Source organism: Ruditapes philippinarum, unplaced genomic scaffold (genome assembly GCF_026571515.1).
Source record: "Ruditapes philippinarum isolate M1 unplaced genomic scaffold, ASM2657151v2 ctg745_1_1_1_1, whole genome shotgun sequence".
NCBI lineage: Eukaryota > Metazoa > Mollusca > Bivalvia > Venerida > Veneridae > Ruditapes > Ruditapes philippinarum.
Genome location: NW_026852306.1, coordinates 28,628 through 47,179, shown reverse-complemented (window position 1 = coordinate 47,179; position 18,552 = coordinate 28,628). Strand labels below are relative to the sequence as shown.

The 18,552-nt window shown below is 30.9% G+C and overlaps 1 protein-coding gene across 1 annotated transcript; it reads left to right on the top strand.

The window, feature by feature from the left end:
• Nucleotides 1-4,750: 4,750 nt before the first annotated feature.
• On the top strand, nt 4,751-18,066 carry LOC132756044 (uncharacterized). The gene is made up of 5 exons (XM_060747017.1): nt 4,751-4,968; nt 5,355-5,662; nt 7,042-7,062; nt 7,490-7,783; nt 17,947-18,066. The coding sequence occupies exons 1-5, from the start codon at nt 4,911-4,913 to the stop codon at nt 18,064-18,066; spliced, it is 801 nt and encodes a 266-aa protein (XP_060603000.1). The 5' UTR covers nt 4,751-4,910.
• Nucleotides 18,067-18,552: the final 486 nt, after the last annotated feature.

The following is an 18,552-nucleotide window of genomic DNA, read 5'->3' as shown; positions in this document are numbered from 1 at the left end:
TTTATTCATTTGTAGTACTTTGTCTTCATTGATTATCATGATTGTTTGGAAGAATAGATGGATTAGCCTTTCTAGGTATGAAATTTTATTATTTCAATGCAAATGTTGGTGTTTACAGCAGAAAATGTGTCAAGGGGGTTCATCTGCAAGCACTGTATACATATCACAAGTGTATTTGAGTTATACTTAACAATTATATTTTTTTTAAACAGTGAATTTGTGTGAAAATCAATTGATGATATATAAATGACCACTAATGTAGACCTTGGTCATTAATTTTTTTTCAGATTTCAAAGAAATCCTGTCATTGGCTATACACATACCTGGTTTGAAGATTGCATATTTAATTTGACAGATCCTGATGTAAGACGACTATGTTTAGGGGCGGAAATTTCTTCGCTTGGCACTTATTTTTTTCTCCATTTTGCTCGAATAATTACATAGAATATCACAAGTAAAAAGCTTCTATGCCTGTTTCCAATGTAAGAATGTCATGTGTTTCTTTTACAGGCATAGATAACATAAAGCTTGAAATGAGTGGCTTTTTAAGGCCTCTGTCTTAAAATTGACTTGGTTCCAGGGCATCAATATCAACACATACTTAAAGATTGATATGCACCGAAAAATGTAGCTTATTCAGTTCAGTTGCTTCTGAATAGCATCTTATTATTTGTTTTAGATGCAAAATAGTGATAATAATTGACTTTTTTCCATTTGGTAATAAATTTTTTCACATTCACAATGTAAAATGTCATATCTTTTAGACTTTATGTCTGTTTAATGCATATTTGAATGTGCATCATAATGGCCAAAGGTAGAATTATTTTATACAAAACGTTTTATTGATAAGTAAACGTAATCTGCTTTTTCACAATCATGTTAGGCACAATTATAACACAGCTTTAATGCCTCTGATATGTCTATAAACAGGAAAAGCAATTATGCAGGTAGATAAATGTACACAAAGGGGATAATTATGCACAACTTCAGTGAATTACCTCCCTTTATTTATTAAGAAACTTAGATAAGTGCTTGCATTTCTAGTTTCTGGCTACCTAAATGTGAAGAAAATACACAAATACTTTCCATTCTAAGTACATTTCGGTTTGAATAGATTATATACAAGTTAAAACACCTGAAATAAGGTTTCTTTTGTCATATTGAATTAAAACATAAATTAAACCTCGTTTTCATTGTCTTATCAAAAACTTCGATATCCATTAACTATGAAATCCATCTAGACTCAATGTCATATCAAATCCGAATTATATACGAAGTAAAAATTTAGTGATGTAAAATAAAGATGTCATAATATATTGTTGTGTACAAAATATATTCAGTTAGACGGGAATTCAACTGCCAACCCTATTTTGGACGAGAGGCAATCCAATTGAAGCACTATCGTACTCATCAATGTACATTTACCTCATTATATTGATAAATTTTATGTTTATCACGTTTCATTATCAAACTTAATGTGGGTTAGTAGATTAAATTAAACGTGTTTTATGCCCAAAAAGGGAGGCATATTAAAATCGCACCGTTTGTCTGTCTGTCTGTCAGTCCGTTTGTCATTCCGTCTGTCTGTGCGTCCCCACTTCATTCGTATCCGGAATGTAACTTTGTCATACATTGAGGGATTTTGAAATAAATTGGCACAAAAGTCTACCACATCAAGACGATGTGTCGCGTTCAAGACCCTCGTCACTACTTCAAGGGTCAAGGTCACACTATCATTTTGAAGTTTCACATTATCACAATTAGAATTAATAGGTACACACAATCGTGTTCGGGCTTTTACCGTCATGCATCGAAGGATTTTAGAATAACTTGGCATAAATGTCATCCACATAGAAACGATGTGTCGCGTCTAAAAATCACGTCCCTCCCTCAAAGATCAAGGTCACACTAACATTTTTAAGTTTCACTTTATCACAATAAGATTTTATAGATGCACATTTTGTGTCGGATAACGGTTTTATCTACAACTGGCTATGTGTTGTATGATTTGATATATTTTAACAAAACAGCTTTAGAAGATTAACTTTGCTCATACCAATATATCCCTTTCAATTCAATATAGCATTGTCTTTTGACATACATGTATGTGTTTTAATTAATATTAAATTACAATAATTATTGATATGAGTAAATTCAATCTACAAGAAACTGGGCTGGGAATCAAAACTGCGTCGTATCCTACAAAATGTAAACAAACGTCGCCATTTTGGAACGAAAAATGTATGTTTATGATTATAACTCTTTTTTGTTTGAAATGACTGAAAATCTGAAATATGTATTAACACGCTACACTATTTTCTGCTTCATTCGGTGTATGAAGCTTGCACAACAATCTAACAAAAAGAGTTATAAACGAAAACATACCAATTTAGTTCGAAGATGGCAGCGTTTGTTCTACATTTTGTAGGGTACGACGCCGTTTTAATTCCCAGCCCTGATAAATTAAATATAAATCTGAACCTTTACATTTGTTCTTCACTGTAATGACAGTACACACTGTTTGAAGACTCATGAAAAACACTGACAAAATGACGGCGTTCACTTTTTTAAGCCCATTTCACTTTGTCTGTGGTGAACGTTGCTAATATGATTTGTGTCAAAATTTTAACACCGTTGAGTATTATTACCTGATACTTTAAATAAATGTAATTTGGTATTTTTTACTGTTTTCTGAAATTCTAAAACGTCAACGTTAGCGAACTGTTGACCGGTCAATAGTTTCGACTGTTTCCCTCGCATGTTCTGACGTCATTGACGTCAATTGAAGCGTCCATCGAACATGATCATAAACCAGACGTGACGTGACATAGTTAAAGTATTAAGTTAAATTATTAACATATGTGCAAAACTATAATTTTCGTTTTGAAGATTATCAGGAAGATTGCTGCTAGGAGAAACCTGGTCAAGTGTGGCCTCTTTTATGAAAATAAAATTTATAAATGACTTGTTAAAGTAAATGATACATAAGTAAAGAATCTTTAGGCCGTTTATTTACGCTGAATTGAAATTGGCATTTACCTTTACAGTAAAAGTAAATGCTTTTCAAAATGATAAGGACAAAGTGGCAATACATACCGCAGGATGGGACAAATTAAGCTAAACCCTGGGGCAAGTTCCAATTTAAGAAACTGTTGCTTTGTCACTTATTAAATTTTGTCTACCTGTACTGATAAATACTGAGACAATTATAAACAACGAATGCAAGTTTAATTTACAGCAGATGTATGACTAATATATTGTTTATGATAAGTGCGTTTGTCAATATGCTACACGCGTGTATGTATGTGTTTATGTGCGTGTGTGAATCAATCTGAAATTAAATTTAAGCAATTTAGGTCTAATGCACTGAAGTGCATTTATGCGTTTACACTAACGAACGTCAATAACATAAATTTCCTAGACATCATTTTATACTCAGATTAATTCTAGTCTATATCAGAGTGACATTATGACATTTATAAAGCAACATGCTATTAGTATCTGCGCAATCTTCATGCACTAACAGTGCAATCAATTCACTTCTCATTCGGCCTGCTGCTGGTCCAGTTCTCGAGATATACCAGACAAAATCATTTACATTCACTTTCCGAGCTTTCAGTTTGCTTTTTGATCGCCTTTGGATCTTTTTTATATAAAAAATGTTACCGAAATTATAAAACATCTCACAACAAGTAAAATCTTTACTTAAGGGTAGATCGACCCTAGTGCGTTACCTTCACTTTGAAGGGTAATCAAATAGGCTAGAATCACTGTCAATTGCAATGAAACTGAGGGGCGTTGATTCAAACACCAGAAGGGGCAATATTTTTTTCTTTCTTTTTTTTTCAACCATTATTTATGTATCTCTCAGATCCCTTATGGAAAGAAAAAAGTGTTTGATTTTAATTCTATACTTATTGTAGGTATTTTTTTGCTAAAAATGCCAAATTTAATAGCAAATATGATACCAGATATTTTCAAAGTTTAATGAAATAAAAACAACACAGTAAAAAAGAATTTTATTACGCAACGTCAACGAATATACTTTGAAAACATGGACAAATTTTGAAAACATCCCCTCCTTGTGGTAAATTTAAGGGATATTTTGAATTTGGCTGTTTACATAGGGAAATGGTCACATAAATGCTTAAACTGTGTAAGGCAGGATAACATTTTATACATAATAACAACATTTTGTTTAGAAAAAACAATAATTTTGCTCGTGTAATTTGTTACCTGAATGTTATCAACTGTTTCTTAACAATGAACAATATGACAACATTTTTCATAATGATGATATTATAGATTATCTAGAGTTTCTTCATATCGAAAAAAGAGCCCTTCTTATAGCAAATGTTTAATTAAAAAAAATGTCCATAACTCATAAGCCACACGGTAAATTATGTTTAAATTAATGTTAAATTAAACATACAGGTGGCCTTTAAGGCATAAGACAAACCTATTATGTCAGTTTTATAGTGCACATTAGGGGTGGTCTACCTTAATGTAAAATATTTACTCTTCAGTCAAATTATTAAATGTTTGTCTTCAAATTCGTCAAAAAAACAGAAAGCCGCCACTTTGCTTCATACGAAAATAGTTACGTCACAAGTGACGAAATATTGTACAAACGCATTCTGAATCTTTTATTGAATGCTTAAACTATCAACGTGCTGACCAAGGCCGGACTATCCAAGGTTTCTCCTACACCATGAATTTATCTCATTAGGACTGCCTTTGTATATACTTTAATACTTTTAAGATATAAATCGAAACACATAGTTAAATTTGCCTGCTTTTTTACAGAAATATACTGATTGTATTGTTCTTAAACTTTAGATGCATTTACTCATGAGGATGTTCAACTTTCTTGGTTATCGGTTAACCCTGTAATAGTACCAGTAAATAGCATGAAAAGCGTCTCTCTTACGAAATATGATACAGTCGTGTCTTATGTGATAGATTCAGGTACGGTAGTTTTAAAGAGTGCTCATTCTAAAGCCATTCATTACATTAACATATTTTCACTTTTCTTTACAACTATCAAATGAACTAATCTAAATGATTGACAAAGCAAATATACTTATTTATAAATATCCTTTACTTTATTTTCTTGTATTGATTATTGCATGATTGCTCTGAAATGTACCAAATTGAATATATTTGTTCTTTAAATATTTTTCCTTTAAAAGATAATTCTGATTGTTATACTTAGTTTTTAAACTACATACTAAGTTAACATAAGATAACAAAGGTAGAATCGAAATTGCCGTTGATTTTTCTATAAAGTACCAGTAATTGCATGTGAATATAAAGAACATTCAAGATTTGAATAAGACTTACTTAAATTTCAGGTGGTAATTTTTCTACTTTGATTACGACATTAAACATCACCAGAAATTCTACAGCAGACAATCAAGTTATAGGTACTCCAGTTGTGCTAGTTTTGATAGGGGCCTTGTCCCTTTCTTTCGGTGATAATTTTACACCAAGGATTGCACTTTGCGGGGCTGCTTTGATGACAATTATTATGCACTGGGCTGGAATATATAATAAGATCCAACCGGCTGCAGCTTTGATATGTCTCGACAATTGGATGTTTGCTAATCTAATCTTTGTTGGAGTGATTATTTCATATACGGCCATACGTCACCATATCAAGGTCAGTGATATCATTAACTATGTTGATCCTTGAAGAATATCAATACCTTAACTTTTTTTGGTTTCGGAAGATAAAACAACATGAAACAAATAAGAAAAATAATAATCTGTACGTTATAGTGAAACTAATGCATTTAACTGCGAGTTAATTAAGTGGAATTTCATGCAAAATTTTAAATGTCAATTCTCTTTTGTCTTAAGGCACTCAAAGAGAATTTTGTATTACCTTTCCAACATTTTGGAACTTTAAAATTGTATTAATTTGCACGAGTTTATAAGTATACATTTTACATGTACAAAGGTTTCTGTCCTACACCAGTAATACTAACATTATTGACACTTTCTCTGGGTCCCATGCCATGTTACATATATATCTTTATTTTTCATTTTGACAAATTTAAAGATTTTTGTTTAAATATTTGTTTAAACTTTGGTACAAAGAAGAACAAGAATAATCATTTTGGCACTGTTTAAATCCTGAATATTAACCATTTTTTGTCTTGTTATTTGTAAACTTTGCTTGTCTATACATCAATTTTAGATGTTAGTTTACCTTGCAAGATATCGTCAATATTAGTATTGCCTTACAAATAATTTACATTGAGGCCTACATATTTAACATATTGTGTGGACTAATTTATATCTCGATAAGAAACAGTTTTAAAATCTTAAACTTGTTTAAACTTTGATGAAGTAAAACCAAACAAAACATAAGACATTCAGTCTTTCCCTGGTGTTATGACAAAATTTTTTACAAGCCAATATAGACAAAACTAATACATGTCCGAGTAGTAATTAAGAAAAAAAAACACTTTTGTGTGCGAATATAATCAGCATATATGATAAGTTTTCATTCTTGATCTATTTTAATTACACTTCGGAACCCCACAATTGTTCTTACACTATGTTTTCTACCTCTAAGGTTAGAATAAACAAAAAGGTGATTAATATACCAATTAATTGCAAGTTTCCACATATGGTATCATGGTCAACTGTATCAAAAGTTATTTGTAGGTTTAGCATTATCAAGCCGGTGTATAAGCTGAATATATATATTATTATTATTTCTAATATTATCCATAAGCTGGATATGTCATGTTCCAGTAGAATAGGAATTTATACAACCAGACTGTAGTTCATAAATAAGTTTTCTAAACTATAACATACAAAATATTAACACAAACAAAGTCCGGAAAATCAACATTTTGTACATAAGTCAAATGTTACCTTTAATAAAAACATTCATTTCCAGTTTGATGATTTTCTAATTACAATGAACACTTTTCGACATGCATTGTTTTGTTATTTCCGACTAATCAGCACATGTAAAGCTTTACATTGTTAATATATTTTCAATATTTTTGTTTACCAAAAATTTAGCACCCAGGTGAAAGAAAAAAGGTAAGTAGAGTTTTTCTTATTCTCTCTCATTATTCTTGAGTATACACAGCACTTGATGAGTCATATTGTTGAACTCTTAAATAATCCATGTATTCGAAATATACCCGATGCATACATACAAACTTATACTTACAAAGAAGATAGATTATCTTTTCAGCAGTACATTATACTTACTGTGAGCAAGATTGATAGGCTATCTTATAACTATTTGCATTTTTGATAAACACATTAATATTATATGTTATGAACTAAATTTAAAACTACAGTTTGAATGAATAAACCATTCTTTTAATAAAGGTAATAAATAAGTTTATTTTTCTTAGTAACCATACCATTTTGTTAATATTATAAATATTGTTCAAATAACACAGATTAGTCCTTTTTTCCGATCTCATTTCAAATAAAAATTTACTCGGTACTTTTTCAGTTCAAACATTTGATTGAAAAGTCTATAGGGAGTGACCTTGACGAAAAAAAAAGAGAAAAAAAAGAAGAAGATGTCATTTGGACTAATGTGAAAACTTGGGTTCCAGGCCAAATAAGTGATCCCGTTAAAACAAGTGATTCAGGAATTGAGACGAGGGATAGTTCTTATGATCAAAATCGTCCTCTGGAGAGTCCAATAAATAAAAATACTCATTTTCCTTGGACGGTTAACCGTACTTTTTACGCTGTAGGGGAAGACGAATTGAGGAAAAAATATTTCACAGAATATTTTATGGTATGTTGATATTTGGAATTGTATTTCAATATGCTTTCATAAATGTAAGTGTTATGAGTAAGTCAAAAAAGGAGAAAATGATTGCGTCATAATTGCATGCGTCATCTCGATGTAACATTCTCTTTGAACCTGAGCCTGCAACATATATCAATTTTGTCGTTTTGAGAAACAACAAAAATGAATTCACCGTACCTTTCGGCCATATGGCCTTCATCAGCGTTATTTATTAAACATATAGATATAAGAAAAGGGATGTGACGTAATGTAATTGAGCGGCTCCTGTCGTGGCGTTGTCTGTAATCTGCTTTATTCTTTTGAGTTAATTCCGTAAGGTCGATATGTTCTTAACTTATTTTTTTCACAGATTTTCGATTGTCTTTCGGTATTGATCAGTCCAATATAAAGTTTTCGAGCCTATTAAGAAATAACTGCCTATGTGCCCGTTTGTGTTAAAATGCCTCACTACCGGATCGTTTTTCTTGGTATTCTTGATAAGTTCAGAAAATATCTTTGGTATAACGTATCTCCTGTTTCACCAACACAATGACCAACATATATATAACCTTCGCAACAACGCTTACAGTAATCTGCATATACCCCACTCTTCGATTTACATGTAACTCTATTACACACCTTGTACGAGGCCCCGGTCACACCAATACATGTGTCTGATTCAATGACAATAAGACGAATCGCACACTTTTATATTTGCATCTTCCGCGGGAATTTGGCTGTTGAAGTTATTCTTTGTAGTTGTTTAATGAACAAGAATGTCATGTAGATTATTGTCGGTTCTAAATGTCATAATTGGAGGAATTTGAAATATGTCTTGATTGTGTTTATTTTGGTAGGTGCTTGTGTACTATTTGTCATATATTTGGGAGCGCTCGAGAATAACGTCAGTACTAAAGGGACTTTTCAGTTTCTTTTTTCTGTCAATTCTCCGTTTCTTAATATCTACTTTATTAATTCCCTTTTAACATGTTTTTTCTCATAGATTTTTTTTTTGGGTTTACCCATATTTACATGAAAAAGCAATCGCTAAAAACGGAGGGGAACCCAAAAAAAGACATTTTTTTTCTACGGGGTGGGGAGTCTTTGTGCAAGTACATGTGTTAGGGGACGTGAGGGGCGTTGCACTTTTTCATTATTCATATAAAGACTCAATTTAACTGAGTCCACAATTTTCATGTAATTGATAAGTTGTAATTCGTGCTCCCGGAGGATGAAACGTTTTCTAGATTTTTATCTGTTGGTTAAGTGTAAAGATCAGTAACCAAAAAACACCTTGAAACCCCCTTTAGATGCTAAGGAATCCAAGTGTATGTAGAATACTTAAACCCACTGTATTTTGTGGTGTAGGCATTTCCCAAGCTTTGACTGATGATTTTTGGGCCTTTTTTACACATGGGATTAAAACTGTGAAAAGTTTCCCTATTTAAACAGGTGCACTTTCCCCCTTTTTTATTGCAACTTACGGGCATCATATGGGGGGGATTTTTAAATATTTGAGACTGAATTGTTTCAGAAGAACCCCTTGTAAATTTTTATAAATTTTCTCGTCAAAAAAAATTTTTTTATATGAATTTAATTTTTATTGTTTTTTGTTTATATATTTTATAGCGATGCCCAATGTCTGTGTTGATTGGTCGTTTGTAATCATTTTAAAAACATTAATAAAGAATTGCAGAGGGGTTCTGGAGTAAAAGCAATACAACAAAGAACAGTGAATAAAATGCTGTCTGGTTTTGGTACAATTACTCATTCATTTACCATGGCATTTATCGGTGAAAACCTCTTTCACACCCACTTTATCTCCACAAAATGCCACAAAATTTAAATGTTTTACGTATCTCCACAAAATGTCACAAAATGTAAATATTTAACGCATTTTGACGCCATTTTTGCTAACAGAAATTTAAAGAATATTCCGATGTGATCTAACACATCACGTACTTTATCATCTCCTTGAAATACGCTCTCTAGGACATTCTTGTTTATTGTGTCTGTTGTCGTTTCTTTTTAAACGTCATTCACTAACTCTTTACAGACGGTATCGTGTCACTTAACTCAAACTCCACGTTTGTTGTCCTTTTTCTCCAAATGTGCAGATTTGTGCTGATATTAAGCTCAGCTGAAAATATGTTGTTGTCTTGAACTGTCAACGTCATGTTTCTCGTTCCAAATATTAATGTGCATCAATATGTATGTTGAAATCCGAAGAAATACCACAGAGGCGGGTCAACGTATGACAATAATCAGTTTCAGGAATGCCATCTATTAATAATATGAAAAGATTGCTTTTAAAACCAAATGACTAAGTCAGATTATACATCGATTGTTTCTATTAAGCTAATGAGGCAATTGATAATCAATTGTGTTTGGACTAGATCAAAGATGTCCGGAATAACATAAAGTAACCTGCCTGAATCAATATATGTTTATAATGCAAGTATACTTGATAAGAAACAAAGACCACATTATGTCTTTAATGCTAAAATGAGATATTCACATTGCAATTTAAAAAATTATTATAAATCGAGATAGGACACAAAATTATGCTTAAAAATGATTTTGAATTTCTGTAGGAACATTGTTACTTTTAAACGATGTTAAGTACATATATGAGTTTTTACGAAACTCCCTCGAGAGGTTTAAGAAACATAATCAAAATAAGATTCTTTCACGTCATTTGAATAAAATATTTCGAAAATCTTCGTAATAATGTAATTGCCTTATTACTTGATTGTGTCTCCTTATAAGGCGGCTACATGTAAGTACGGAAGCATCCTGTGTGTAATGTTTTTGCAATTTGCAAAGCATTATGCATGCATAAGTTTAAATATGAGTTTTACTTGGATTGAACAAAGTTAACCCGTACTTATTCCTTTTTATATATTAAATATAACTAAATGTATATAATACAGAATCATATATGAAGAGAATGACATCTTTAGTGAGTTCAATTTTTGGAACTAGTTTTACTGCTCAACAATGAATCAGATTTTAGAGATTCGTTTTTTCGCTCAAAATCATCTCTGGCTTCAGAATAAGGATATTTACAAAAACCGCTTGCGCAGTAACAATTTTAGCAATATAATTTATTTCCCTATGATATAATGCTACCCTATGTTATATTCTAGGTAGGAGTTTTAAACTCCTAGAAAAATTAAAAGTATCTTAACATGAATTGTGGATTTTCCTTTCCTGCTGAATAATTTCATATCAGAACATAAGCCGACTCATGTGATTAATGTTGACTACAACTGAGTGCTAATTTGATAATACAACCAAATATATCATTTCATAAATTCTGCTAACTCGATAAAATTGCAGGCTTAGTTTGAACAAGCATATCCAAGAACAGATTTCGTACGTTTTACCTAACCAACTCGCAAGGGCTCCAGCTCTGGTTTAGGTAATCGTGATAACTTAATATGAACATAGTATTATGAATTGTAAAATTTATGACGATCATGGAAGGTCGTTAATATCAACACGATTTTTGTTTCATTTATTGTTCAAACACTTATACTTGAAAAAGATTTTACATCATACAATAAGCTTCATGCCTCTTGTAAGCTATCTCTGATACTATGTTATCCTCCCTAAATGTTATTTTTTGTTTAATTCCATCAATCTTTTTCGTTAAAAAATATCGAAAGTAGAGACAAAAAACAAAACAAATAGCATTTATCGAAAGTAGAGACAAAAAACAAAACAAATAGCATTTTTTTCGCGACCATAAGACACATATATTAGGACATCATACTGTATGCCGCTAAATAATGGAAAAGCTTAATAAATTGTCATATTGAATATTCCTATTGTTTTGCATTGTATAAACACAACTATATAATTATGTTTCTAATCACTATATGATAAACCTTTTTATGTTAAGTTTTTCTTATGTCCGTGTAAGAGAGGTGGAACCGATAGCTTGCATTTGCCTCTTACATCCATGAACGGACTCAATCGAATACCATTATGCATCATGTCATTTAAGTCTTGTTATTACATGGCTTTTTTGTGTTTTTTTTTATAATTTCAGGAAAGAAAATCGAAATGCGGTAATCCTTTCTGCAAGCTTCATACAAAGATATTTCTTTGCGATCTTGGCTTTGTCATCTCGTTCCTTGTAGTATACATTCTCTTTGTAGTGCTGTATGTGGTGAATTGGCAACAAAAACTATAAAAATGGGCGCGAATGATGTCACCCTTTCCTTCTCTTACAAGATCGTCCCCCTTTTCTCGGAATTTTAATCTGATTAGGCTTATTCTATGTTAAACTGGGAGCCAAATTGATATCCAAACGGCTTAATCATAATTCTATTCAAAGGAACTTGACTGACGTTCAAAGAATAGGAACATAAATTAAAATTTCTTACGTTAATCAACTCGGACATTTAAAAAATTAAGGTAACTATGTTATGTAACATAAATCTCATTCCATCACCGTCATGTTAAAAGAACATAAGTGGAGTACTTTTATAATTATTTTTAATAATTTCTATTAAAATCATTTTAGGATCAAAACGAAAAACAAAATAAACAAATAAAATTGAAAACCAGTTGTACTATTGTAAGAAATGAAATAGTGTAATAAAACTTAGCATATAGTAAGCGTATGAAGAGACCTGACTTTTAATTGTTGTTGGATCCCCCTAGGTATAAGGTCCAGGCCACTGTTAGTAACAATGATAAGGGATTGTTATATTTTTACACAAATATTGCATGATTATTTATAACTTTAATTCAAATTTTGCAATTTATTTGCTACATTATTATCTAACTTTTCTATCTCACTCTCTTCCTTTTGAAATGGTTATTATATGATTATTCTCCTAAGGCTATTTATTATTACATTTATTGGTAAATATCTGAAACATCAAAAAAATAAGGTCTAATTAAATTTTTCCTTCAGACTTCTTACTTTTTGAAAAAGTAAAGGTGGCAAGCGGGGGTCTGAATCAGCTTTTAGTGATAGCTTTAGTTCTGACTGGTTTATGTGAAAAAGGACCATATAAAGAAAACAAAGCTGACGACCACAATATGAGTGTTTGTCCGTCCGTCCACCATTTAATCTAAAATCTAGAGTACTTACCGAAAAGTTTTTTAAATATCAACTTGTAACTTTGAAAGATAAACGTTAATCAGGTTAGTTGCTTTGCTTAATAACTATAGTTCTATTTTTAATGAATTATGAGTTATTGCCTTTTGTTAGTTTCCTTTCAAAGTTCGTGTTCTTTTAATGAAAAGAAAAAGAATTTGACATTACAATTGCAACATTTAAAGAGAGGTTGTTCATCTTAAAAAGTTGCGCAGTGGGCAATCATGATGACTTTTCATGTACTTTTAGTTATAGCCTAAATGATAACTTTTCATGTTTTTTTAATTATCACCAGGATAATTATCTTTGTTATTCTTTGAGTAACAGCAAGCGAGATACTCTCTGAATTTTCTTGGAATAATGTCAGAATGACAACTTTTAATACGTTTCCAGTAGTTGTCAGAATCATATCTTTAAATATTCTTTGAAATACTGCCAGAATGATGACTTTTAATAATCCTTGAGTAATCACCAGTGAGATAGCTTTCAATATTCTTTGACTTATTGCAACATCTTATGATTTGTTTTCAATTACCACCAATCTTAATAATAATGTTGATAATTATTTAGATTGAAATCTTAAAGGGACTCTAGTGATATTAAAAACCTAAAAATTTAAGATTTGAATTTCTTACATACATGAGCTTGGGTAATAGAAAGTTGTGCATTGATAATTAAGAAATATACTTAGGAATCAATTGCAAAAATTGAGACGGTTTCAATGATTATAATACTTACTCTAGAAAAAACGGAATGAGCGGTTTTTTTTACATTTTGCAAAAAAAAAAAAAAACAATATTGGTCTCGACCTCCATCGAAATAACGGAGTATTATTCTCGAAAAGTTAAAAAGCCTCACTGGAGTCCCTTGTAAGTAAATCGGTCCTTAATTAAAGGTTTGTTATACCATATCTAAAGTGAAATTATGCCCATCCAATGGTATATAGTGGGTAAAGAAGTAAAAGTCAAAATAAGTTTACTTTTTGCACTAATTCTTCTTATTGTTATTTTGTAATTTGCATGAACGGAAAATAACTCACGTGACCCAAGGAAATTTTTGTAATATCAATTGAAATTTACCCGTAACGTTCAATCCATTAAAAGAGGACAGTCTGTTTATACTTTAGTCAAATTTATATTTTATCCTTAACATTAAATTGTTTGGCAATCACTATTATAACAGTCGATCTTTTGAAATAAAGACGGTATTCAGCTCATCTTGTCTATGAAAAACTGAACATAATGTCACTTAAAATTGTCGACAGTACTTTCAATTACAATGAAATAATTTTTAAATGTTAAGTGTGAGGTACATAATCCTATATACTAGATAGCAGATATTCATTTGTTCTAGAAAAAAAATCAATTTTTATCATACAAATGTTCATACTAAATCATTTAGAACTTATTATTATAATCAATATTGTTATTCAAATACATTTTTGTAACGATATTCAAAAAAATGTATTAATGTTGTTTATATTGATATCTAAAAAATACTTATTGAGAAGGTGCTCATTCTAAACAACTTATTTTAACTATTCTTAAAGATACTGTCAGAATGGTAGCTTTCAGTATTCCTTGAGGAGAACTTATTCTATAAAATATTGAAAGATTAGTTCTTTCAATATCCATTGAGTTATTTCCATGTAGCTTTTTATGCAGAATGTTTGTTCGGACAAGAACTTAGACAGTGTTTTAAATCACTTACCGTGCCGCTTTTGCGACTCTGTAAAATTGGTATTGTGCGGACGTACATTTGTTTGAAAATGACGTCATTTGCTTTATACAAACATAGCGTCGTTAAGACGCACTAATTAATAGCTTTACAATAAAAGCTCGTCAATGAAAAAGTGTATTTTACTGTAAATAATTCTTAGTTTGGATATGTGATGAATAGCATTATAATAATTGTGTAGGTCCATAACTATATTTATTGAATATTATACTCCGATATTAAAATCATATTTAAATTGTTCTTTAGCATACACTCATACATTATCCTCTATAACTTCGTACAATCATGGTCTCTTCATTCCATTATTAATTGCTATTTAATTTTGACATGTATAGTGCCGTCACATTTTCGATATTTGAGATATTGACAGCATCCATACATGCCATAGATTGAGAATAAATGGAGTTCAGAATAACGATTCATTTCATATTGTTTAATGATTGCCGTGTATTTTTATTTTTTAAATATATCAGTTATATTTGTAAAGATATAATATACTCAAGTTTATTTTTTTGTTTCTTATTTATTTTTTACTCAATTATGAATTTATTTTGTATTATCTTTTTGACATTTGTTTATTAACATTTGATTTGAAATTATGTAAAGGAGAAAGGCCGAATATGAGTTCATTCTTGCGAAATAGTTGACACGAGGCCCTGAGGGACCATGTTTGAATTATTTCTCTGGACTGGAAAGGTACAAGGACCCGAGGGACCACTCAAAACACCCTTGTATGTTGTTGTTTTTTAGATTTAATTTCCTTAAAGTTTTTGATGTCAAACTGTACAATGCTAGTTCACTAAAGTTTTCAGTAAAAGAGACTCTATACAAACATAGCGTCGTTAAGACGCACTAAATAATAGCTTTACAATAAAAGCTCGTCAATGAAAAAGTGTATTTTACTGTAAATAATTCTTAGTTTGGATATGTGATGAATAGCATTATACTAATTGTGTAGGTCCATAACTATATTTATTGAATATTATACTCCGATATTAAACTCCTATTTAAATTGTTCAATAAATTAAGTATTTAACATACACTCATACATTATCCTTTATAACTTCGTACATGATACCTTCATTCCATCATTAATTGCTATTTGTTTTTGACATGCATACTGTTTGTACCCTCGCAAATGCCGTCAAATTTTCGATATTTGAGATATTGACAGCATCCATACATGCCATAGATTGAGAATAAATGGAGTTCAGAATAACGATTCATTTCATATTGTTTAATGATTGCCGTGTATTTTTATTATATCAGTTTTATTTGTAAATATATAATATACTCAAGTTTATTTTTTTTAGTTTCTTGTGTATTTTTTACTCAATTATGAACTTATTTTGTATTATCTTTTTGACATTTGTTTATTAACAATTGATTTGAAATTATGTAAAGGAGAAATGCCGAATATGAGTTCATTCTTGCGAAATAGTTGTGACGAGGCCTAAGGGACCAAGTTTGAATTATTTCTCTGGGCTGGAAAGGTACAAGGACCCGAGGGACCACTCAAAACACCCTTGTATGTTGTTGTTTTTTAAATTTAATTTCTTTAAAGTTTCAGATGTCAAACTGTACAATGCTAGTTCACTAAAGTTTTCAGTAAAAGAGACTCTACACAAGATCTGCTAATGACATGTTAACAGTCACGTGGGGGACATAGGCTATTTTATTGCGTTATGCACTTTGTCAATTGAAAATAAATCTACAATTAATTGTAACAAGAGATATAGAAATATAAATATATGAATAGCATTGAACAATGACCGACGGAACATGTGTTGAAATTTATTGAACATCATACATTGTCATTATATATAACAAATTGGCATTACAATATCTATCTTTAAAAAAAACAGATACTTGATTACAACCCGTTTACTCTTGAATACCTCTATCAATTGATCTGTTCAAACACCCTAGAAGAGAAGTCTTACATAAGAGACGCATTTATATCCCTTAAATGCTTTATTATTAATAGTGATTATGTCGTTTTGTTATTTTTTATAAAAAAGGAAACTTACCTTTCGAACAAGTTCTTTACTTTGTTTTTGAATACTAATTTTTATGAAATATATTATGTGAGATTATGCATGGAGTACTTTAAATATGCATGTTCTTGGATTATTTTTCTGTAAATATATGTATTGTATTTCTTTCTAGTTAAATAAAAACATGTATTTTTTTTCAGGATTGATTTAATGATGAAGTTCTTTAAAATGTTGTTTTTATTAATAATAAACAGTGTGATTAATATATAGTATTACTGATATTTTATTTAGTTCATTTAATACTGACATTTAAATGATAATATCCAATGCGTTTTAATGACAATTTCCAAGGTGTATTTTTAGTGATAATCCCAAATGTGTTTTTTAATGATAATCCCCAACGTATACGTAAATAATAATCCCTGAGGTGAATTTTAATGATCATCCAAAAGGTGTATTTTCAATGATTATCCATAAGGTGTATTTTCAAACCACATAAGCTAAATTTAGGCCTTTAAAGGGAACCTCGCAAAGAAAGTAATTGTTATGTGACATATTGTTTCGCAAGTCAACCAAATGTAAACAAGCGAGATTTTACGCACGCGCAAAGTGTCTGCAAAGAAATGGTCAGCACTGCACAGCATACATTGCGTAGCGTCGCATAAAATGCTTACTTTACCAATGTCTGTTTAGATCTGCGCAGTTGTGCAAATTGAATTTAAGGGGAAGTGCGACCACACCGATATGCCGTTCGTATTTTTGTTCGTTTTATACAGGTACAGGACGGGTACACATAAGTCAATGGCGTTCAGAATCTAACCAATAAGTGTGCCATGAGTTTGACATAACTTGTCTTTTTTATATATAAACAGTGCTGACGCGCTCGAAATGGTTTGTCGTAATGCCTTTGGCATTAATAACTGATATTCCCATGGGACGATATATAAACTTTTAAAAAGCAAAGGATCATAAAGAAAGTCTAAAATAAGAGCATAAACATAGATGAAAAAATATTGGCCTCGAGAGGCCCGCATGACATTGATGTCTCTGGATAGGTGATATGTTTTTTTTCTGTATATAGAAAATATTATTCGAAAACCAAACGCCATTGTCTGGTGCAAAACGATTCACACTTGTCTGATTTTGTTGTAGATTAGCCCTATCATTAGTTATGAGGTTTTTCTTGAAAGCAATGTAAGTAAGAAAGCTCTAACAACAAAAAAAGCAATTACCCACAGAATATGCCGTCTAGATGCCCGCATGGAATGGCGTTTTCTAGTTGTTTTTTTAAGAATGATTGCTCTTCCTGTATATTAAAGAGTATAAAAAACATGTCTCGATATTTTGTCTTTGAGAAGTCTCATGAAAGCAGAATAGGTTCTACTGAACATTTTACTGTCGTACAGGGAGATGAAGAGCTTCTGAAAGAAATTGCTTAATCAACGGGAAGTAGTAAATTCAATGACCTGCATATCAAAGGCGTGGCTATAATGGCACGCTTAAGGGACTTCTGGGTATTACTTCTTAGACATGCAAATGAACAGTATTCAATATTATTCTCAGGGACTTTTAATCGGAAGGGCGGTAGCATCATATGTTCACTAAAGACATTAAAAAACTAAAGGTTATGTTAACGATGCTTAGCTATACCATATATTCTAAATTAATTCATCCGGAGGAAAACAACTTAAAAGGATTCAAATGATTCAGCAGTGAGCCTTCATTTGTAGAAAGAAAAATGAATCATAGGAAACAAATTGTTATAATAAAGTTAATGCTTCAGCTGTGGTATTTGAAACCATTCTCCGATGTGAGGTATATATATCTGGTTATATTTCGTTTTAATGATATCTTAAATAAACCTGTCCATCATTTAATCTGGACAAACTCATTCATCCGCTTTAGGAAATTTTTCAAAATAATGC